Source organism: Aethina tumida, chromosome 3, assembly GCF_024364675.1.
Source record: "Aethina tumida isolate Nest 87 chromosome 3, icAetTumi1.1, whole genome shotgun sequence".
Lineage (NCBI taxonomy): Eukaryota > Metazoa > Arthropoda > Insecta > Coleoptera > Nitidulidae > Aethina > Aethina tumida.
This window is the reverse complement of record NC_065437.1, coordinates 32,758,378-32,782,317: the sequence shown is the minus strand read 5'-3', so window position 1 is coordinate 32,782,317 and position 23,940 is coordinate 32,758,378. Positions and strand designations below refer to the sequence as shown.

Below are 23,940 nucleotides of genomic sequence, written 5' to 3'. Positions count from 1 at the left end.
GCTATGTATGTATGTAAAAATATGAAAAAATCGGTATTTATTAGGATAGAAAACATTCTAAAATTTAGATATAAAAATTATGTTAGATATTATTGTTAATATTTTTGGCAACAACACAGAACATGGGTTTTTAAAAATATCACAATGTAACACTTTCTTAACTTTTAATATTTAAATTTTATATACCCCTCGTACAACCAGGCAGACTCTTCGTCGGTGCAGCTGTGCGATGTATATGACCTTTCACACAAACAGTGGATCAGCGCATTAGTGGAACGTCGAAAATCAAAATCCCAAAACCAAAAATAACCGGATACGGGACATGCCAATTTCAATCCCAAAAATTCCAGTCGCATTTCATATTTTGCCTAATCTCAAGGGGGGATTTTTTTTGAACAGCGATAAGAATTTATCGGTGGTCTACGGCACCATCATTCGTTTGGCCGACTGTTCTTCCCCTCCCACCTTCAAGTACGCAGTATGGCGGCCCAGCCGTGGCAGTCATGTTTTGGTCGTCTTTTGTGATCGTTAGCGTGGATCCGTGTTTTTTTAAATCGAAACATGTTAACACAGTGATCAATCGCCATTAACGGATGATAGTTTCGTGTGTGACAGTGTTTGGTTGTTCGGTTTCGCGTGGTTTTGTGTGTACGAGGGCAATATGTGCATTTGACAAGTAGGCTGTGCGTCCCTGGAACTCCGTGCGAGCAGTAGAAAGTACATATTTTTCATGTTAAAACTGTGACCGCGGCTCGGAATCCACCTGATTTAATTTGTGTGAGTTACGATATACGTTTTGCCGATTTGGTTGTCGGCGGAATTTGTCGGAACGGGGTGTCACACCCAAAAACAAAACACGGTTACCCTCACTTCAACTTGTTGACAAGTTGACTTGCCTTTCGTTTCACACTTACCAATTCGTAAATGGGGCTTTTGTGCATGCCGTTCATGGTTTATACGGTGTCGAACAAGTTTGGCCTCTTAACAACTTTGTGTTTACATCCTGTTCAATACGTAAAATTGAATTGCGAAAACCCTTTTTGCAATGCTTGTATTGTATTAACAATCAGTCTTGATAGTGGATAACTAATTGTTTAGATGCGGTAAAAATGTACGAAATTAATAAATGTAGGTTGTAACGATTTGCACACAATACTGAATCCACTTTTAACCTTGCGAATGCCGACCAAAGTTTACTTTCAAAAGATCCATTATATTTTATGAATAGACCCAAAGTATTTGATATTTTATTTTGGGATAAATATTGAAAATATTGTTTTAGAAATTTTATATTCGAAAGTTCAATCATCGAAAATATGAGTGAATATATTTTATTGACAAAATTTTATGTTTACAAATATAATAGTTACAATTTAATATTATGTAAATATGACAATTAAATCTATAAAAATGTTCAAAGATTTTATATTTGTCATATTTTCTTCGTATTAAATTATTTTTATGTATGAATTTATGTACCTTGTAATAAATTAACAATAATTCTTCATAATTTTAATAATTAGTTAATATTTCTTTTAAAATATGTTCTGAGAAAACATAAATTTTTGAAAAACAGACATTGACATCTGGTATTTTTATATACAAGCAGCAATTAATTATAGAATTTCAGTTGACTTTTTTATAATTGATATTCATTTTAATACTTACATACTTAATAAAATATAAGTAAACCTATTCTAAATTTATATTGCTTTATGTTAATTACTATGAATAATGCAACATTATTAATAGACTAAAGAGATTCATTAATCATCATCTTTGTTGAATTTATTTTTTGTCCGTTTCCTTGATGTAAATACTTAAAATTAATTGGAATATATTAATACTGATACAAATGAGAATAATAATTCAGTTTGCAATAGTAAAAATCTTTGTACGTCTATAAATTAAGATTTATAGTTTTTATACAATTACATATCAAGCAATATGCATAAAATGACCAGTAACACTTATTTTATCAATTTGTGTTATGATTTCTAATAAAAATACTACTGACTAATTTTTATCAGTTTTCATTTTTAATTTGAACTATTCCATCTTTGTAAATTAATTGTGAAGGTTCCGAAAACAATTCCAAACAAAAGGTTAATAGACACTAATAAACATTTCATAAAACACTAATTCTCGTTTGGTCATATAGTAAATGAGATTATCGTTAGGTAGAAACCGCAGCTAAACAAACAAGCCTTAATTTAAATTCGGCAATCGGTTTGTTTACGTAGGTGTTCCCGTAGATAAACAGTTTAACCTATTTTAATTGCTTACTGAATTACCTACGTTGCCCGCATGTCACTTTGTACATAATTATTAGTTCGTCCGTAAATGGCTGAAAGCAATCGGATTTACAAGTGTATTGACCTATTGCATTATAGCACAAATGCATAGTGTAAAAATGTCTAGTGTAATTATTTATATTTGTTATAAAATAAGTATGTGAAGGGTCGTTATGAAGTATTTTATTAACTAACACTTATCTGTACATAGTTATGTTCATTTAATCACTATGTAAATAGATAACTAGAAATACGTTAAATTTATTTTATAAATTTTGTTTTTTCTCCTTATAATTCTGTATACATTACATGAAACTGTGTCAAAAATTTTATTTGTTAGCAATCATTTGTTTGTTGTTTTAATTTTTAAATTGTTTAGTTAAATGTAAATCATTATTTATTATTGTCATTAAATATTAATTGTGTATAAAGTTAATACTATTAACCTATTTTAAATCTCAACATGTAATTATCAAGTGTTCGTTCTTCAAAGATATAAAATTTAATAATATAGAACCTTAATTACTTTCTATTATTCTTGTCGAATTTTCTTATTCTAGCATAATTATATTAGACAAGGTTGTAAATAAATTTACTATAAATATTTATACAAAAATAATGACACACATTTAAGGTGGTTGCATTCTTATTTTGTCTTTGAAAGCGTTTGAATTTTGCCATAACAGTATTTGTTATTTGCATTCATAAATATTGCATAAAAATCTATCAGGCATTCGAATTTCAATAAAAAACAGTTAATTTTGACTATCTAACAAATATAAAACTAGAATAGAAGATGAATGAATGCTTTTTAGGTTACCAAATCTCATTTTGCCTTCAAGTGTCCATTGAAATAAATCATCATTGATTTGTTACTGCAAAAAACGTTTCGTGATGGCTGGAAATCAGTGGTGCCGCATATTTTAATCTGTCATTATTATTTTACCACAGTGTTTTATTTTCAATTGTAGTAGTATAAGATTTAATTATTATTAAATGGGTTTTTATTTTGTTTCTTTTTTTACGATTCAGTTTAACTTATTCTGTGAATTTTTCCATGGTTATTTTTTATTTTTGTTTTTTAATTCTCACAGTTTAATTGTTTTTTTATAACATGAGTAAATTAGTTTACTGGTCACTGATCTTTTCTCTAGAATTTGGGTTTTATGTATTTTTTAATTAATTTCATTTGTCGAAATATTTAGAAGTTTCAGGTAAAAAAATCACCCAATATATACAATTATTTAAATGATGGTTATTTTATTTGCAAGAAGGTCAATTATCTTATCTATGTAATCACAATTATCTATGTAACTGAATTTAGTCATTCTATGAAGGAAATTCACATTCTCAGTTGGTCTAGGGGCAACTTTAAATCTTAAATGTATTTTAAATTCTGATTTCGCCACTAGATATAAGATGATAAGACTCAAAGATTCAGGAGAAATAAAAAAAATGAATTCCACCACTATATTTCATAAATCTAAAAAAATCTGAAACCTATTTAAAATTTGCTATAAGATTTTATAATAAAATAACTTCCTTCCTCAAACACTTTAATATATTTTAGTGAAGTAATTTATTTTGACAATTTTTTCACCAATATATATTTTTTTAAATTAATTTGTACTTTTTGTCATATTTTAAAATTGTAATTACAGCATTTTCTTATTCTTACAATTTACAGTAATTTTTGCCATTTTGTTAACTTCGGACAGATACTTTACTCCTCTATTTTTTCGTTCCTATTTTTTATAAACTATCTGTAATGAATCTATCAACAAGTTTCTTCTTCAGTTGAATAGATACGAGGAATGTGTGAACTATTTTTAAACTTAAAAGGAGGGTACGAAACTTCCTGATGCTAAAAAAAACATTCTCAATCATGCCCAAACTATGAACTGTAAAAGACACCACCACGCACTGTCAAAATGACATTGCAAGTCAAAACACACCAAACAACAAATATCATCGATTCCACTAAGAAATTAACAGTGTTTACTAAATCCTTGTTGCAGATCGTACTGGTATTGTGTTCGAAGTGGCCAGCGGCGCCGTAATGAAGCGATAACCCCCCATCGTCCACCATGAACGGTGTAGTACCGCCCGGCACGGGGATGGTTCCCCAACACGACATGATGCGCCAGAAGTTGTGTCGCGACACCGTGCCTGCCGTCCACGGGAGGCCGTGCAATCCGCTCAACATGCGCACCAAGCTCAGCAACCACCAGAGGAACCTTAGTCTCGATTTCAGGTCAGTCGGTTGTTCCCCTATTTAAACACCACGGATATTCGTATTAGTTTTATTGGGGACTATATATTGAAGCAGTAATGCAAGGAAAATTGTGCACAACGTTATTTTATTTTTAAAAAATGTCTCATTAGTCACGTTATTATTAAAGATAACCAGAAAGTTTGATATCGACCGACGTATTAGTCACGAGTAAGTGGAAATGGTTAAAACCAAGGTAAACCTATTCCAAACTTTGCAAATACACTTTCGAACTACTTTTGAGATTTGAACATGACTCACAATCGCGGGTCGCATTTGTCGCGTTTCAGTTGAAATGCCTTAACACGAATTTCAACTTTGATTACGTACTAGTTAAATTTATTGTGCGACGTTCCAGTGTGAATTCTACTTTGTATCAAAACATTACCGGTTCATGTAATCTTGTTACACAATTTTCAGATTGCAAATCTGAATAAATTAATTAGCATATCGTTTTAAAGTGCTTATTAGGATTTCCAAAGCGAAATTAATTGTTATTAGTTTAGGAAATCGTTGCTCATTAAAAATATATAAATAATTTTCTATCTCGCACAATTTTAAACATGCTAATTAAAGTTTTCCTGTTGATTTTTTGCAATTGTGTTTGCGTTCATTTATGTGCCACGGAATATTTTAATATTTAAATTATTAATTTCTTTTATTTTGTTTTTACATTTGCAGTTTATATATTTGCATAATTTTACCATTTACCTATTGCCGTTTTTATTATTGTTATCTTTTAATTTTTCTGTATATGTTTTACAACCTACGCCATTTTATTTATGGTTTGTGTCATTTTCACTCTTTTTGCCACTATTTTATATGTTAGAATATTTTAGCATTTAGTTTACATTAGAAATATATAAGGGGCTTTCCATACCAAAACACTTTCGGTTTGATCTGTTGGATTTCGCTGAGATCTTTGTGCTATTAAATATGATGAAATTGTGTGATGTTTTTCAATAATTTTTATTAATTATTTTTCAAATCACTTTAACAGTTAAACATTTACCAAATAACATAGTTTTTAAGTTGTCAGTTATTGAATAACTGAAAAACTTTAGAAAAAATTTTATATTTTTTATTCTTTCACAAATTATTTCCATTTAATGCAAATAAATCTCATCATGAGAACTTTTCATTCTCTATTATTTTTCGTAATTGTGAGAAGTATTTTATCAATTTCCTGCCTACTTAATTTTGTTTTTATAATGCTAGTTTACAACGAAAATATATAAACTTTCTTTAACATATTTATGGCTAATTTAGATGAACATAATAAAAAAAATATTCCAATTTTTCTCTTATTTCTGAGTCAACTAGTTAACAGTATATTTTAGGTTCTCAAATTATAAATGTACTTAAACTGTCATAGTTAAGTACATTTATAATAAGTCATAATTTAAAAAACTAATAATAATCTAAATGAGAGAACATTCTTGCACGTGAAAATTACCCTAAAATATGTAAGTTTACATATTTTCACCATAAACTAATGTTATATAAACAAAATAATATTGAGGAAAAATTGGATAAAACACTTGTTCTAATTACCCATGTCATGCATTAAACAGGATGAATATAATCTTTTTCGAAAAACTCAAAAATATTTAATAAGCAAATATTTTATTTTTAACACACTATAAGCGGGTCGGGTAAAAATACCCGTCTCGACAACTGTTGTTATTATCGGGCCGGGTAATTTTTACCTTTTTGAATGTATGTATTTACTTTAAAAGCGGGGTGAGCTAATTTTACTCGTTTGGTTTACATACGGAACTGAAAGAATTATCTCTTATTTTTTGTTATCATTATGGACTATTTTGCTACCCGCCTATAGTGTGTTAATATAACTAGTCAAATAAAAATAACTGATTTTTCTCAATTTCTTTTTACCCAACTGTTGTTAAAAAGATGAATTTTTAAAACATGACATTTCTTCAAAAATATGGTCAAATAATCGTTTTTCTAAGTAGTATTTTTAACGAACTTTTTATTTATACTCTATAAGATTTTTGAAATTTTTATTTTTATTTTTTTTTTCTCATTTGTCACATTCACCTGGGTAGTCATTTATACTTGTATCAATGAATTAAAAAAAAACAGAGTTATAGCTAATTAAATTTTAAATTCCATTCAATTGTCATTTGAATCAGGAAATTGATTTAAAAATTTATTACTTGAGTGAGAAAAAAATTAGAATTGTTTGTGTCCTAAATTACTCTAAAATGAGTAAAAGAAAGTTTATATAGTAGAAATAGTTAAGTTGTTTTGTTTGAGACGCATAAAATTGGTCCATGATAGGTTGGTATTAATCGAAGGATCATTGACAATTTTATTTATAAAATATATTTAAATATTACAAATAGCGATATTCGAAAAATTAATATATATATATATTTTTGTGAAGTTTATTCAATAACATGAAAAAGTTAAAATAATTTGAAAATATTTTTTACGGGTTTTTAAATAATTTTAAACAATAACACTGAGTGAATTTTGATAAGGTACTATAACTCATAAAAATATTAGCGAAATCCAAAATAATTCTCCCATAAACACTTTTCTACCTCGCATAGTTTCAAGTGCTAATTAAAATCTTCCTGTTAATATTTTTAGAACGATTTGCAATTGAATTTGCGTCGCCCCATTGTGTGCCACCAACATTTGAATCAATTTGGCACATTTATTTCCATTCATTCGAGATTAAAAGCAATGGATTCGAATTACTGACGATTGAATCCCGTGTGAAAAGACGCTGAGAAATTAGAAACCTCCTGTGCCACATGCTCAAGCCGGACTTTCATTCTTCGCCAATTAAAAAGTGCAATTAAAATTATATTTGCGTAAATAACAAATTTAATCGATTCTGCATTCGTATCAAATAATTGAATGATGACGTAGAATTTACGACGTAAATAAACGTTTATCGATTTTGCACTCCCAAATAATCCCGAACAATTTACATTGGAATTCCATGTTATAACCTTGGAGCGTCGTCATTGATTGCGAGTTTGTTTATGGACTAATTGGGACTAAAATAATAAAAACAATTAACTGAATCATTGAGGTTTTTGATGGGTTATCACCTTTTTGTGATTCACACAGTTACATTTCTGAAAAGCGGGGAAGTAAAGCGTGACCATTATCGAATTATAGATGATAACATTGTTCATACAGTAGTAATGTCTTTGTCATGGACCAAATTCCAATGTTTTAAACGTTCACTTTCATTACTGTATTTCCTGGCTAATTTTTTTAATGACCAATTACTGTTGTCTTGGAAATGAATATTGTATGAATATTTAAATACATCTGGTTGGTTATTTTATTTTTTTTTAACAGTGAAGGTCGACATAACAATTCTATACCCACCCAAAACAACTTTAATGATAGATTTTCAAGTCACCCAAAAAGTGAATGGCACGCTCTTAAGTCTAAACTTAGAGAATTGATTCAAGGAAATCTCCAATTTATATTTGGACGGCAAACATGTGCCTGTTCTGCACGAGCGAAATGCTTGAAATTGAATTAAAATGCTGCACGGACTTCTATCTGGGTCAGTTTGCAGGCAGTTTTTTTAATGATTTCATTTTCTTAAATGGAATTTTTCGACTGATGTGTTTTCTAAAAATTATCGACGACAAACAATGAGGTGGTTTAAAGAGAATTTGATAATTAGTGACGCCATGGCGTGTGTATTTCTATGTAAACAACCCGATCGATTGCTGCAACGAATCAATATTATAAACATGCATTATTAAATTCCGTTACAAATTCGATTCATTCAGTTTTGGCTTGTAATTATGCATATCCAATTCATTAACTGAAATTTTACAAACTCGCACCGTACCCACTTGCCATAGTCAATTAAGTTTCACTTTCCATTTGTGAAAGCAAAAAATAAAATGAAGAAGTTCTAGAAGTAATCATTATTTTTAGCGGAGCATTTGCAGCGTTTAAAATTAAAGCGTGTGCTCGCTGACGGAAAATTAAAATTCTTTCGCGATCGGAAGCGCAATTGGAGTTAATTTATATGAATGGGATAGTTATCTCTGTTGCGGTTGCCATGACACAGTTCGAAGCGACAGACAAGAAAGGAAACGCTTGATTTTGATAGTTTTCGGTTCACCATTGGCTAATGTAACATTTGACACGGGAATTACATAAAACATTCATTGTTTATTATATTTTTTAAACTTTTCTATGAAATTTTAATAAATTGGTTTCACTTTTTTCAGATATATGATTCGGTTAATTTAATATTCAAATTTCATCAATTAATTAAGTTTAGATTTCCGGTTTAAATATATTATGTAATATATTTTATAGTTTTTTGCATAATATTACAATTTGCTAGTTTTTTAAATAATGACATTTTCAGTAGATTTATTAATTATTGTTTTTTTATATTTTACATCACAATTTTTATTTACAATTCTTGTTAATTTGTACAGTTTTATGACATTATTTTTTATGATTTGCTAGATTTATATAAATTTTCACTTATGATTTATATAATTAACATTACTTTTTATTTCAACTGTATATTTTTTAGATTTACATAATTGTACCATTTACATATTGACATATTTTTATAATCTTTTAGTTCCTCCATAAATTAGGATATATTTTACATTTTTTATTTATATTTTTAATCATTTTTTACTGTTTTCACCATTGTTTGATGGTGATTTTAATTTAGAGAATGCATTTTTGCATTTTTTTAACTAACATTTAATAATTTTTATGCCTGGTTTAACATATTATTAAAAAAAAATAATGCGTGAGTTAATTTTAGTGAGGTTTAACTATGACTACAAGTTATAGCTTTTAGTTGATGAGTTTCATAAAATTTATGTTTACTTTATTGTTCACATTGTTTATATTAACTTTAATGTACCGTTTTTCTACTAATTTACAATATATTTTATTAGATATAGAATTTTTATAACGAATTGTTGTCGAATGAACTGTTATTGTAAAAAGTTTAGTATTTACACACTTTCAAAATAGAAGGTTGACTAAGAATATTTTCTTAACGTGTGTTTAAGTTTATATAACTTAATATTTAGTATATCCTAGACATTCTTTTCTTTTTTTGAGAACCTGTGCAGCGACGAATATTATATAAAAATGCAGTGAAATTTGAGCCAATTATTTCTTTAAAAATTATTTATTAATTTTTTAAGGCACTATATCAACATTTTAATATAACATGTTAGTTATTTTTGAGATAATTAGATTAGATTTAGATATTTTATCTACTATTTACCTCTAAAAAAGTTTAATCCCATAAATATTATTTTTAAATAATTAGCTGATACTTGTTTGTCAATCCAATTTAAAAAGTAAATGTGACGAAACAGCAAAGCTTATCCAATCAAAGAAATGACCGTTCGGTTGTGTGAATCCAATTAAATGCGCGTCGGCCAAGATGCACTCGATTTTCTAATGTTGTAAAAAGCACCATGGCTTTGTTGTAATTGTGCTGGCAATGTGTGTGACCCAGTTTTAAAGTCAATTAAGAGTGTTTTCGAAGCGCACAAGAATTCCAATGGTCCGACCAGAACCATCGGATCTTTTGCCGTTTTGTTTATGTGCCGGAACGTTGTGCTAATAGAAAATCTAAACAGATTTTGTTTGTGAACTGACTTCTAGAAACGTTCATATCTCGGAATCAAAGTGATTAAATAAAACTGTTAATTAAAAATACATTTTATCAATTTGATTACTTAAATTTGAAATAAAATAATTAATTAACCATTAAATAAATTTGGATATTTTTAAAACAAATTTCTTCTAGGTCTCCCAAAAATTAATCAAATAACTTCGAATTCGAAGATGAATTATCTAGTGTTCTAAAATAGTCTCAATGTCAGCTGTAAATCAACTATTTCTCATTTGTTTAAAACCAGTAATGTCATCGGGATTACTCTTTACTCAGTACACTACTCTGTGGACAGTCATGTGAAAACCAGAACTATATGTATAACCCAAATGAGGATATGTTTTCATATTCAATTATATATATATGTTTTCATATTCAATTATAAATTATCCTAAAATGTATTTTTTCTATGGAAATCACATTAGTGTAAACTCAATTAAGTTGGGAGCTGTTTGTTAACAAATTTTAAGATTTAAAAATGTCGAAATTTAAAAATTAATTATTTTTTGAAATGTTTTTCAATAAAAAATGAAAGTTCAAAACCGTGTAGTTCTTACTGATAATATGTAATTCACATTATTTAGGTGTACATTTATTAAAATTCAATTCGATTTTCGTTGTAGGTCCATGGGAATCCTGCTGCCGCCCGTGGCGCAGGTGACGGCCGCCCCGAACACCCACCTAACCCACCACCATCGCAACCGATCGCTTGACTCGGCCTTGCAGCGCATCCCCGAGGTGGACGTGACGCCCAGTCCGGAGTGCGAAAACGTGGCCGCTGCCACATTGGCGGCCAACGAGGTGGCGCATCGCGCCCCGTGCAAGACGGCGCAGCAGCAGCAGCAGCAGCAACGCGACGAACTGGCCAGCCTCGGCTCCGACGATTCGGGCATCCTGTGTGGCTCGGACAGCGGGTCCAGCGACAGCAACGCCACCCGGGAGTCGAGCGTCGAGTACCTTTCCAACGAAAGCAGGGAAAGCCTGGACAACGTCGACGTTTTACCCGCAAAGGATAAAAGTGAGTGGATCGACGGACACAGCTAATTTGTACAAATTTATCTGCCACTCTGATTATCTAAGAAACTGCTGTGCACGGGACGCGGCAATTTGAGATTAGCGTTGACCTCGAATAGAAAATAGTTGCAATTAATGCCACCCGGCATGCAAAACCACCCAATTAGATGCAGCCAACTTAATCGGTTTATGAAATTGCAACGGCAAATGTTGATAATGCGAGTGCTACTTATTCAGCAGCACCGTTTCTAAGAATTACTTTTTTTTGCAACGCAAGCAATTTTTACAATGATGTATTAAAATAAAATAATCTTATTTAACTTGAAAGATAAATCTAAAACTATGCTAATTTAGATAATGTGTAAAAGTCAAATAATAATTAAATTGAGGCCCGTACCCAGAAATTAAACAAGAATGAGTGGAAAACAAATTTTACAGAAATTGATAAAATATGCATATATTTTAGTGAAAATATGATAACGAACGGAATATTCGAAAAGTAACATATGTTTCATTCGAACTTTAATATTTTAAGATCCATACAAAAGATTAAGTGACAAAAATAGAAATTGATGAAATAAAGTAATAAAGTTTCAATTTCAATATTTAATATAGAAATTTAGTAGAATCTTAAATTAGATAGATACTTAAGAGAAAATTCTAATCAAAAGTACTAAAAAGTACTTAAAATTAAACAAATTTTTCACAGTTTAAAAATAAAAATGGTAATATTTAAGAATTCTTAATGAGATAATTAAGAAAAATCTTTAAAAAATTAAAAACAGACATTGACAAAATTGAATAAAAAAATTGAAAACAAGTTCTGTGTGAAATAATTCTTAAAATTTAATGTGAAAATTAAGTGGAATAAATTGGATAAATAAAAATGATATGAAAAAAATATAATAAGATAAATTTAACATTTAATGAAATTAGATAAAAAAATTGAATTGCAGATTCAAAATTATAGTATTAAAGTATTATTATTATTTATTAAATGCGGAAATTAAGAAATTAAATAAAGAAATAAAACTGATATGAAAATAAGTAGAAATTAAAGAATAAAAATAAAATTTAATGTTTCTTAATAAAAAAATAAATTTAAATTTAATTATTTTTATATCCCAAATTATGTGTGATTTCGAATTAAAAAGCTATATAATTACAGTTATACAGTTATATAAATTGTACTTTTAATTGTTAATTTTATTTTTACATTTTTTCCATATTTATCAGCATTTTAAATTTAAATATTCTAGCAAAAATCTTTAATTTTCTGTGTACGACTTAATAAAATAAACTGAATAAAATGGTGAAAACTCCAGTTTCCCATCAAATTGCGTAAACAGTACACGTAGATTGGTTAACGGTTTCTGAAAATGGCTCGGTAAAAATAACGAAACAAAAACAATTTTTATTGAAATAGTTTGTGTTTATTGTTTTAAGGATTATGATAAAAATAACCGCACATGCATACAAATTAAAAGTATTAAACCGTAACTTTATATGTATAACATAAAACAGATTTTATTGTTCGTTTGACACGTTTCTGTTAATATTTCAGTCAGCTACTACCCCGAATGGTCGGACGTGAAATCCAACGACGACCACGTCGAAGAGGAGGTTTCCAACCCCGTCGTCGACGACAGTGTTAAAGTGGTGCAGTGGTACGCGGTGTCTGAAAACGAACGGACTAGTGTTTCGGTCGTGCCGGAGGGTTCAGGTGACGCGCCCAAAAGTTCCGGCATGCTCAGACTGTTGGAGAGCAAGGTGTTCGACGTGCCGATGGCCATGCACTACATCTTCAACAGCAAGGAGCCCGGCGTGCTCAGCTACATCGTCAACAAGATGTTCTCGTTCGACGATCAGGACGTCGACTTCTATCTGCCGCAGCTCGTCTGCATGTACATACAGATGCATGAGGTAGCCGAGGTCGTGCATCGGTATCTTATTCATAGGTAACATCATTTGGTTGTTGTATTTTATTTAAACAATGTGATGAACATGTTTCTGTTGACATTTTATCTTCAATTTGACCTAAAAAATCGGGACTCTAAAAATTCTGAAAAGGTCACCATCGGCAATTAAGCTAAATTGCCCTTTTTATAGACCCATAACTGGCTCTTTCGTAATGGATACTAAAACCTAGTGGATTGTTACATAAAAACTCAGTGTGGGAAGCACAAATAATCAATTGTAACACAACAAGAGCTTTAGAAATGTTGGAAAGCGAAAAAATTTTTTTTAACAAACATAATAGTAATTATAAATATGTGAAATTGAAAAGCTTCTGTTAAAAAAACCAACAGACATATTTACTTAATAAAAACTATTTTTAGTTGATCAAATCACTTTCCCTGAATAGTCCGTCGACAACAGTCGATACTTGCCAACAAATCAACTGGAACTCCGCCGTCCAAGGTGATGTTTTACGTAGAACGGGCTACGTTTCACTGACGATTCATCTTTTCCCGAAACGGCCTAATGAAAAATGCAGACGCACGTGCTTGAAATTCAACCCTGCTGAAGCTCACGGTGCACGGGTTGATTCATTAATTAAAAGCGAAGGTGAATCACATGAGACAGAATTTCTGGGTCAATTGTAATCGTGTGATTTGATGTGGGATTGTAATTTCTACTCTGTCTGTGTGTTTTAATTGAGAATTACGCATTTATTTACATTACTCACTAGGGAAATATTTGAAATTATTTGTTTTTTAGATTGTGTCTTATTAAATAATGACGAAATACGTAGAATTGAAATCGGTTTATAATTAAATTGGACGTAGACTGTGTAGCATCTCAAGAATCATTTTGATGTCCTGGAAACGATCACAAATTGAGCAGTTTTATTTTTAATCCGATCAACGATAGTTACAATTACATTTCGCAGATGCAATTGGTAAATTTATAATTCAATTTGACTTTCTAATCTTGGTAATTGAAAGGAAGAGTCAGTACTGTAAATTATCTAGAATACTTTTAAATAAACATTCTATACGTTACTTTCTAATATTTTAATTAGAATTAAAGAGGTAATGCAAAATAGTGCATTAAAAATAAAATGGTAACGTCATAAATTGAATTAAAACGTGATGGCTTTTAACTAACTATGTAAAATTAACTATTACATAAAACCACATGTATTTCCCCATAAGTTTGGCAAAAAAACATCCGGAACAATTAGTTGTTTCAATTGTTTACCAACCGGCTTGCTTTAATTAGCAATAATCTGTTAGCCAACACGTACGAATTGAATTCTCGCTTTAGTAAGTGGCACTTATCGTTCCCCCGTTTCTCCAGATGCCATTAAGTGTTGCACCAAAACATCCTTCGCGGGGCGTTCAAATTTTACGACTTCTCTAGTTCAAATCGTTCTCTAATCCGCAGATTTATGGCCCATCAAATTTATTGAACGGAGCATAAATAAAAGATTAATTTTGGAATGGTATTTTCGGGTACGGATCGAATTTTAATTTTTCGATGGGTTCGAATTATTTTTGTCTTGTTACGGCAAGGTTTTTAATTTTAGAGGTGATTCGAGGCATTTCCTAGCAATCCGGATATTTTAGCATTGAAATGTGACCTTTTAGATTGTGGTTTAAATGTCAATTAGTTCACACTGTTATTGATAATTTTTAATTGATTGGCGTCAAAACAATTTTTTTAATTCTGCATTTATTTGGCTGGCAATAATGATCCGCGTCCAATTTAATCGAATGTGTTCAGATACATTAATGTGATCGTTTAATCATTGGAATAATTTTTAAAGGAAAATCAATTACTGTGCTTTTGTATAATTTTCTTGTAACACTTATTATGTTAATATTAACAATGACTTACGTTTCCCCACCCGCAAAAGTAATCTCTAATCTCGACAATGATTGATGATGATTAATAATAATTATACAAACAAATGAATTATCATAAGGCGTGTTTAAAATGCAACGATAAGGTTGATAATTATTTTATTTGGGGGTAGCTTCACCCGACATGTCCGTCAACAATTAAACTGGCGCTTTATCTCGACTAAATGTTTTGTGTAATTGCCAGCGGCAATTTGACGCTCACTAATAAATGAAAACACTCGGTTTATAAACAATTTAATTAAATTCAGCCTTGATTCTGGGATTGCACCAGGCGCCCGTAATCTCGCGCCACTCATCGTTTATCCTGTTTCAAAGCGCACAGCGACGAAACGTCCGTTTTTTTCGCACGAGATCCTAATTAAATCTCAATTATGCCGTTCTCGACCTTAATGCAGGGTTTTACTTGCCGAAAGCGTACAGTCGTTTACTTGTGTTTGGGAATCTGTTTTGCGCCGATAAAACGTACGCACTCGGAATCTGTCTAGACATATGATGTGCCGTTTATAAATGGTGAAGGTCGAACTAAAGAAAATAAGCTCGTTTCTGAATTCTCTTAATGATAGAGGAGATATGAATGGTTCTGTTTTATATCGTTGAAACGTGCTCTTTGCTCTTGTTGTGTTATGTAAATGTTACGAAATCGATATTAAAACCGCAGTGGTATTCCTTAAAAGTATAATTATTGGGATTATTATATTCTCCAACACCTGTGTTACTGTTATTAGATTTTTAATGTTTAAAATACACTGTACAAGTTTTGGAGTAAATAATTTGAATTATTTCAAAAATCAAAATAATTGAGAAACTAATAAAATTAATTTAAAAAAAGACAGACTATAAATAAACCACTACATTTTTCCCTTTCTCTATGAGTAGCTTCCACCCTCCCTTGCATATACAAAATTAGTGAACAAGTAAATTCTTGATTTATAAGTCGCCATTAACATAACAGCTACTCCAAATTGCAGTCTAGTGAACGCCAGTTCATCCGAGTAGTGACATGATTTTACAACTTCAATTTTTTTGGAATTCTTGAACAAAAGGAATAACCAAGTTGAGATACCGTCGTGCGTTCATAGTTTTTATATGAGGAACTCTGGGTGTGCCTCTAAAGAAATCCCATCCGACACTGTTAGGAACGACTTCCAAAAGCAACAGTTGGAGCTGTTTTGCTTATGATATCTCTTCCTCCAGTTCATGCCATGTCCAAATACTGATATCCTAGTGATACAATGTGTACCTCATCAGTGAATAAACAATAACGCCATTTGGCTGCAATCCATAGGCGGCGATAGTTGCCATCCTCTAGGGAGAATCCGATGTTCATTGTTTAACAGTATACCGTTCTAAGTTCCAAGATCAACTTTTTGAAACCTTGTTTTGTTGCTAGACAGACTTACAATAATTCCAATTCAAATTTAGGATATAGAAAATATTCAATTTCGTACAGTCAAAATAATCAGAAAAATGTCCTATCTTCCAGTCTAAGCTCATTGTCGACCTCCACCATATCTAATATTGGCATTACCAGTTTGCTGAGTAAAATAAATTTAAAATACTGATAATCTACAGCTGCAAGAATTCAACTAATATTACTGGTTCAAAATAAATGTTTACCTTATATTTAGGAAACGAAACACTGTTTACACTTCTTGTTTTTTTATCAATTTTGTTGAAAAAACAAAATCCCTTTTAACTATGGAACAACAAATAACCAGGAGAATAATCACCCGAATATTTGCTCTATATTTAGACAACACCCTATAGATTGTTGTTTTTGTTTCAGATGTAGAAAATGCATAGATTTTTCGCTGAAGTGTGCCTGGTTGCTGGATGCGTTCAGTTCGGACGCGTCGCTGCCGTCGAAAAAGAAACCGCACGGCATCAAGCTGCGCAACCTGATCCTGAGCGACGAACTGCGACCGAACAGAAAGAGCGCGGCTGCGACGCCCGTCTGCGAGAAACAGCTGCAATTGACCGTGCCTCAAACACCCATACTCCCGCCGGCTGTCACCCAACAGAAGAAATCTCACCAAAGGTCGCAGAGCGACGCGTCCGCCCTGTTGCCCGGCTTAAGGCGCAGCGCCACGTCGACAAAGCTAAGTCTGGGCGATCTGAGCTCGGGCCGCGCCTTCGACAACGGCTGCGTCTGCTTCGAGAGCTGCCAGAACGTCGTTAACGACCTCAGAGGCGAAAAGACTGAATGCACCTGCTCGGTAAGTTGCGGCAGATGTTAAATCAACGGTGGTGTTACTTTCGTTGTCCAATTGCAGGCTCCCAGGCTGAGGCCGGAACTGGAATTCATGCAGGCGCTGATACTGATAGGCAAGTTACTAAGTTCCATACCCACAAAGGAAGCGAAAACAACAAGACTGGTTGCCGAATTAACCACCCTCAATCTGAATTTGCCGGCACGGGTGTGGCTGCCCCTCAACAGCAACAAACCCCACCTTATCGTCAGGATACCACCCCAAGTGGCCGCCGTACTAAACTCCAAGGATAAGGTCAGTAAAACATCCTCTATTCGATTCATAAATATTATTCCTTGTTTTTATCTTTGTTCTCTTGTCGTTTCAGGCTCCGTATATAATTTACGTCGAAGTCGTCGAAGTGGACGACATTTATAGTTCGCCTGTTCCACCGAAAATAATGCCCACGTTGAGGCACACAAAGTCGGAGGAAAACCTCGGTCACGACAGCACGTCGCTCTCCGCCTTTAGCGTGTGTGGGGGTTGTTACGACGATAACGATCCCGATTGGAGTCAAGAGGATGACGAAATATCACAGCAGGTAATATTACAGTGTGCAAAAGTATTATCAAATTATTGCATAAGTTTTTATTTTTAAATATGAGTAACAGTTGCATTATTTACATTGTGATGATAAATTCTAACCATTAATATTTAACCTTTATGTCAGTAGATATATGGATGGACGAATTTTGAAATATCTGACATATTTCAAATATTAGTTTAAGTTTTGGAAATAATTTTTCAAGAATATAATTTTTATTTTCAATATTTCTACATTTAACTATTAAAGTATCTTGTGTTATTATTTATGGTATTTATTTATTTTAATTTACAAAAATAAAATAAACAAATAAAAATGTTATGTTTTAATATGAAAGCTTATATATAATGTTTTGATCACAACTTGGAGCGCATTATATATTGTGAACTATTCTTAAGACACGTTTTGTTGGATTCCAGTATACCCAATTGAAAAAACCTATAGATAGGGACACGATATCGCAAATGAGCCAGGAGTCGAGCGATTCACGGGAGCCACCGATGTCGATACCGGCCAGCGAGATTCGCAGAAGATTGTCAGACTTCTTCCATGAAGAGAAGAGCAAAAAGTTCACGCACGATCCTGAAGATCCGTCCGCGGCCGTACTGAAGGAGCCTTGGCAGGAAAAAGAGCAGAGGATACGGGAAAGTTCGCCGTACGGTTATTTGAACACGTGGAAGCTACTGTCGGTGATTGTTAAGTGCGGTGACGACTTGAGGCAGGAACTGATGGCGTCGCAGCTTCTGCAGATGTTCCAGAAAATCTGGGAGATGGAACACGTGCCTCTTTGGATCCATCCATACAAGTAAGGTTATTTTTATTAATAATCAAACTGATTTTTAATATTTTTTGTTTGTTTACAGAATATTGTGTTTGTCCGACGACAGTGGTTTAATCGAACCGATTTTAAATACAGTGTCTCTTCATCAAATCAAAAAGCATTGTCAATTGTCGTTGCTGCAGTACTTTATCAAGGAATACGGATCGATAACGTCTGAAGCGTTTCTCACAGCACAAAAGAATTTTGTGCAAAGCTGTGCAGCCTATTGTCTCATTTGTTACCTCATCCAAGTGAAAGACAGGTAAGACACTACATTTTTCCCAATACAGAGTTTTAATTCGGATATTTATCTAGACACAATGGAAACATCCTGCTGAAAAGCGATGGACATCTCATACATATAGATTTTGGATTTATTTTATCCACTTCACCAAAGAATTTGGGCTTCGAGAAGTCACCGTTCAAACTGACGCCCGAGTTCGTTGAAGTTATGGGTGGCGAAGAGTCGGATATGTTTGAATATTTTAAGATACTCATCCTTCAAGGACTTATCGCAGCCAGGAAACACCACGGAATGATCATAAACCTGGTAGAAATCATGCGATCGGGTAAGTCTTCAGAAATGACATCTTAAACATAAAAATAATAAAATGTTTATATGTAAAAAATATTTAATATTTACTTTTAGGTTCACAGCTTCCGTGCTTCAAGTCGGGCGCAGCTACGGTTCAAAATTTAAAGAACCGGTTCCACATGAGCATGACCGAAGAGCAACTCCAGTTGGAGGTAAACAGAATGGTAGAGGGCAGCATACACTCTCTATCAACTAAACTGTACGACGGTTTCCAATATTTGACTAATGGAATTCTGTAACTGTGTGATACATTTTTTCTAGATTGTACTTTTTAAACACTTAAAATCAGTTATTAATAAACAATATTACCAATGCTGAACAGACTGAGCATAGTTGATTACAGTAGAATAGATTTTTACTACTCACCATATGTGGAGTTAGTTTTTTTTTATCATCGTTATATGCTCAAAGACTAGAATCACCAGTTGATTTGAGAAGTTGTTCATTAAAAGAGATGTATTGATATTATAGTCATGTGCCTGGACTGAAAGAGATTGTTTTGATCGTTGTGTATTGTTAATAGGGAAGGTGTTGTGTTTGAGAAACATTTTGGAAAGTTCTTCCGTCGAAAGCCTTTTTATATAAAATTATAGACTCCACTAGTCGTAAAATCTCTTTCAGCTTGGGAGGGATTTGATACTAATGATGTACAGTTGCTATAAAAGTGAAGGTTGTAGAAAGATCCAATTAAATATACTTTAATTTAAATAATGGACAATTTTTATTCATCTGTGAGTGTATTTTGTTTGTAACATGATACATCGAAAATTTTGAAAAACATTTGGAAGTGGAAGTAAAGACAAATTTCTTCCTGATCAAATTGTATATTTACAGTAAAAATTATTAATTTTACATTGTGATGTGTGGTGGTTGTTTTATTTGCAACTGTTTAAAGGTGAATGATGATTATATGTTACGTTGCCATGTTTATACGATTTGCATTTGTTGCTTTTACGTGTGTGTAAATATATATTTAAAGTATTTCTCATAATGTGTATAATATTCAGTAGGTAGTTATGGAGGAGGTAATACTCACGAGTCATTTGTTAATGAAAATAATTATGAGGCCAAATATGTAACGAATTTTAATTTTATTTTTTTAAGAATAATTTTATCTATGTATATTTATTTCTACAATCGATATATAGTCATGTTAAATACGTGCGTTGTTAAGGTTTCTTAAAGTTTGGAAATATTCTAAGAAAAAAAAAAAGATATAACATTCCAAAAAACTCATTTGTTATAAATTATACCTTATAATATTGAAATTTGTCATTTTATATAAAGTAAATCCTCAACCCTGGAATAGTTACAATATGTTTTATTTTAAGGGGAGAAATTTTAAGCAGATCCTGAGTATATTGTTGTTTGTGAGATTATGTGTTACATTTTATATACAAAATTACATTAACATAAGTGTCTTTTTCGTATATATTAACTTAAACATTTCTCCTTTATTTAAACCATCGTCAATTGTCGTTTGAAAATTTTGCGATAATTACATTTTCATTTATCCACCATTTAAACTTAAGTTTGTATGGATAGTTTTATATTATCTTATGTGTGGTTTGTTACTCAAATTGTGAAGTAGTTAGAATATAACAAATTATATAAATTAATTTCGAACCAGTCCCGATTTATTGATTGTATATTTTATTCTTATAGTAGCATACCGATATCCATTCGTTCTTTTGGGATAAAGTTATACATATTTATAATGTAATTGTATATATTTATATATTCGAGCATCACTAGCTGAATTTAGGTAATTGACGGTTGTCCATCCATTTTATAAATTAAAAGTAGTTGTAATTATAATAATTCTGACTGAAATATTAAGAACATGCAAAAAGACTGATGTCAGCAGTAGGCTTTTTGCAAAATGATAGATATTAACTAATTTTTTTATATGTTTTGAATGAATCAAAGTCTTTAGTTTTGACACCTAAGTTGATATGTAATTACAAATAAATCTAAAATTTTATTAAGAGATTTGGAATATACAATTGTATTTTATTAAACTTATAAATTGTATTTAACATTAATAAATATAAATATTCATCTTTTAGTTTTTACTTTTTACTACCCTATCCTTTTATTTAATTGAATTTCTCATTTAATTTTACAAATCAGTTCCAAGCACCAATTAATTTATAATTAATGCCAAACAATCCTCAAAGTTTTTCTTTGTAACTTTAAATTAGGCGGGAATAAATTCAAATTTTAAACCATCAAAGTTGGCAACCCTACAAATTACAATTGTTACGAAAAAATATCTACAGTTTTTATTTATTCTCAATTATTTTATGATAATTCACCACTTAATTTGTTCCCAAATAAAAGTGTTTAAATAGCTGGTTTAACCATGAATAAATAAGTGGCTGCAAGAGCATCAACATTCCTGACATTCCGTATGTCAAATAATCAAACACTGTCGTTTAAGCGGTAACCTATGTAGATGAAATAATTAATAAATAAATAATACTAAGTGATAATGAAATAACCTGCTAGTCACCATAAAACAAATAATTTGACTTTATTAGTAGGCATACCATACAGAAAGTTGTGTAATATGTGGGACTCTTCGATGTTTATGAATACTTTGACACCTAAGTTCTATGTAGCTCTCACTGGAACTTCGTCGTTAATATCAGGTTTAATCTTAATATTTGAATGGTGGTATTTCAGAAGATATGGAACCTCCTTCATTGAACAATTGTCTATTACGCACATCAGCCCCTGGATAAGCGGAGAGACTACTGAAAATGTGAACATTCATAATGGAAGTAGTGGTCCAGGTCAAGGGGAATGTAAAGTTTGGAAGAACCCTTTAAATTTATATAGGGGTGCAGAGTATCAAAGGTTTTATTGGGCTACTAATAAGGAACCGCTTACATATTATGATATGAACTTATCTGCACAAGACCATCAAACATTATTTACTTGTGAAGCTGATGCTGGAAAGGAAGAGTATGAAATAATGCAAACAGCTTGGAGAGAAAGGAATCCACAAATCAGGATAAAAGCTGCCCATGATGCATTAGAAAAAAATCCAGATTGTGCCCCAGCATATATTTTATTGGCTGAAGAGGAAGCAACAACTATTTTGGAAGCTGAAAAGATATTAAAACAAGCATTGAAAGTAGCAGAAGCAAACTCCAGAAAGTCGCAACCACTGCAACATACAGGTCCTCTAATGGAAGGACAGCATAGGAGGGACACAAATGTCCTTATTTATATTAAAAGAAGATTAGCTATGTGTGCCAGGAAGTTGGGCAAGTTAAAAGAGGCAGTTAAAATGTTCAGAGATTTAACTAAAGAAATACCTCCAATTATAAGTATTCTAAATATACATGAAAATTTAATTGAAGTTTTGTTGGAAATGCAGGCTTACCCAGATGTTCAAGCAGTATTAGCCAAATATGATGACATTACATTACCCAAATCTGCAACAATATGTTACACTACAGCTTTGTTGAAAGCCAGAGTGGTTGCCGATAAATTCTCGCCAGATATTGCCAGCAAAAGAGGTCTGACTCCAGCTGAATTGTCAGCTGTAGAAGCAATTCATCGCGCCGTTGAATTCAATCCGCACGTGCCAAAATACCTATTAGAAATGAAGCCATTAATATTACCTCCAGAACATTTACTAAAGAGAGGAGATTCAGAAGCTTTGTGTTACACGTTCTTTCACTTAGCCCATTGGAAAGCTGTTGATGGAGCATTGAATTTATTACATTGCACTTGGGAAGGCACTTTTAGGATGCTGCCCTCTCCTTTAGAAAGAGGACATTTGTTTTATCCATATCCCACGTGTACGGAATGTGCTGACCGAGAATTGTTACCGGCATTTCATGATATCTCGGTGTATCCCAAGAAGGAATTGCCATTTTTTATTATATTTACAGCTGGTTTATGTTCATGTACCGCACTTCTTGCCCTTCTAACTCATCAGTATCCTGAGACAATGGCACTCATTGCCAGATCACTAGTACATTGGATCTCACTACCAGCTTACTACATTTATGAAAAGATTGAGAGTATTGTGCCCTCAAATTTACTTCAACAACTTTCCAGAATATAGGATTTTGCCTATAGATTCATCTATTAGCATGTGACGCTAAATTTATTAGCAGTTCTTATTTATTAAAAAATTGTGATTTGTACAGTATATTTAAACTATATGTTTTTAAAAAATTGATCTTATTTACGAGTATTTTAATTGTTCTGGCGTATTGAATAAAGCTACATTAAAGTTATTTTGTTTTATTAAATAAATAGTCGCACATAATTTAAATTTATTTTAACTGTTAGCATGTGTTTATAAAAGAAAATTTAAGGTAGGTAAAACTAGTTGTAAAAATTAAATTTTATTTATCAAATTTACATCCGTCATTCAACTCTTCGCCAAAAATCCCTTTTTAAAAGTAATTGAATAATAAATAAAAGCAGTTTATCTTACTATAGAGATTTTTATAAAATAAAATAGGATTTATTATCTGAAGACTGTTTGTAATCAAGATAATTATTTCTTTCTCAAATGTAAGAAGGAATCTTCTGGTATATTACGTCTTCTTATTTGTTTTTTTGAATGAAAATTATGGTTATCATT

At 31.6% G+C, this 23,940-nt stretch overlaps 2 protein-coding genes across 3 annotated transcripts; both read left to right on the top strand.

Annotated features, from left to right (window-relative positions):
- The first annotated feature begins 498 nt into the window (after positions 1–498).
- Positions 499–21,396, top strand: LOC109594958 (phosphatidylinositol 4-kinase beta). 2 transcript variants are annotated; one of them, XM_049965742.1, is made up of 11 exons: positions 499–717; positions 4,313–4,548; positions 10,861–11,255; positions 12,816–13,209; positions 16,907–17,336; positions 17,394–17,624; positions 17,698–17,910; positions 18,333–18,718; positions 18,777–18,995; positions 19,049–19,302; positions 19,383–21,396. In XM_049965742.1, exons 2-11 carry the CDS (start codon positions 4,382–4,384, stop codon positions 19,565–19,567), a joined length of 2,874 nt encoding a protein of 957 aa, XP_049821699.1. In that variant the 5' UTR covers positions 499–717; positions 4,313–4,381; the 3' UTR covers positions 19,568–21,396. The 2 variants fall into 2 exon arrangements, with proteins under 2 accessions (XP_049821699.1, XP_019865788.2); XM_020010229.2 differs by having other exon boundaries at positions 499–777.
- Positions 21,397–21,605: 209 nt separating this feature from the next.
- Positions 21,606–23,587, top strand: LOC109594938 (protein ST7 homolog). Its single transcript, XM_020010205.2, has one exon. It carries the CDS (start codon positions 21,901–21,903, stop codon positions 23,410–23,412), a length of 1,512 nt encoding a protein of 503 aa, XP_019865764.1. The 5' UTR covers positions 21,606–21,900; the 3' UTR covers positions 23,413–23,587.
- The last annotated feature ends 353 nt before the right edge of the window (positions 23,588–23,940 follow it).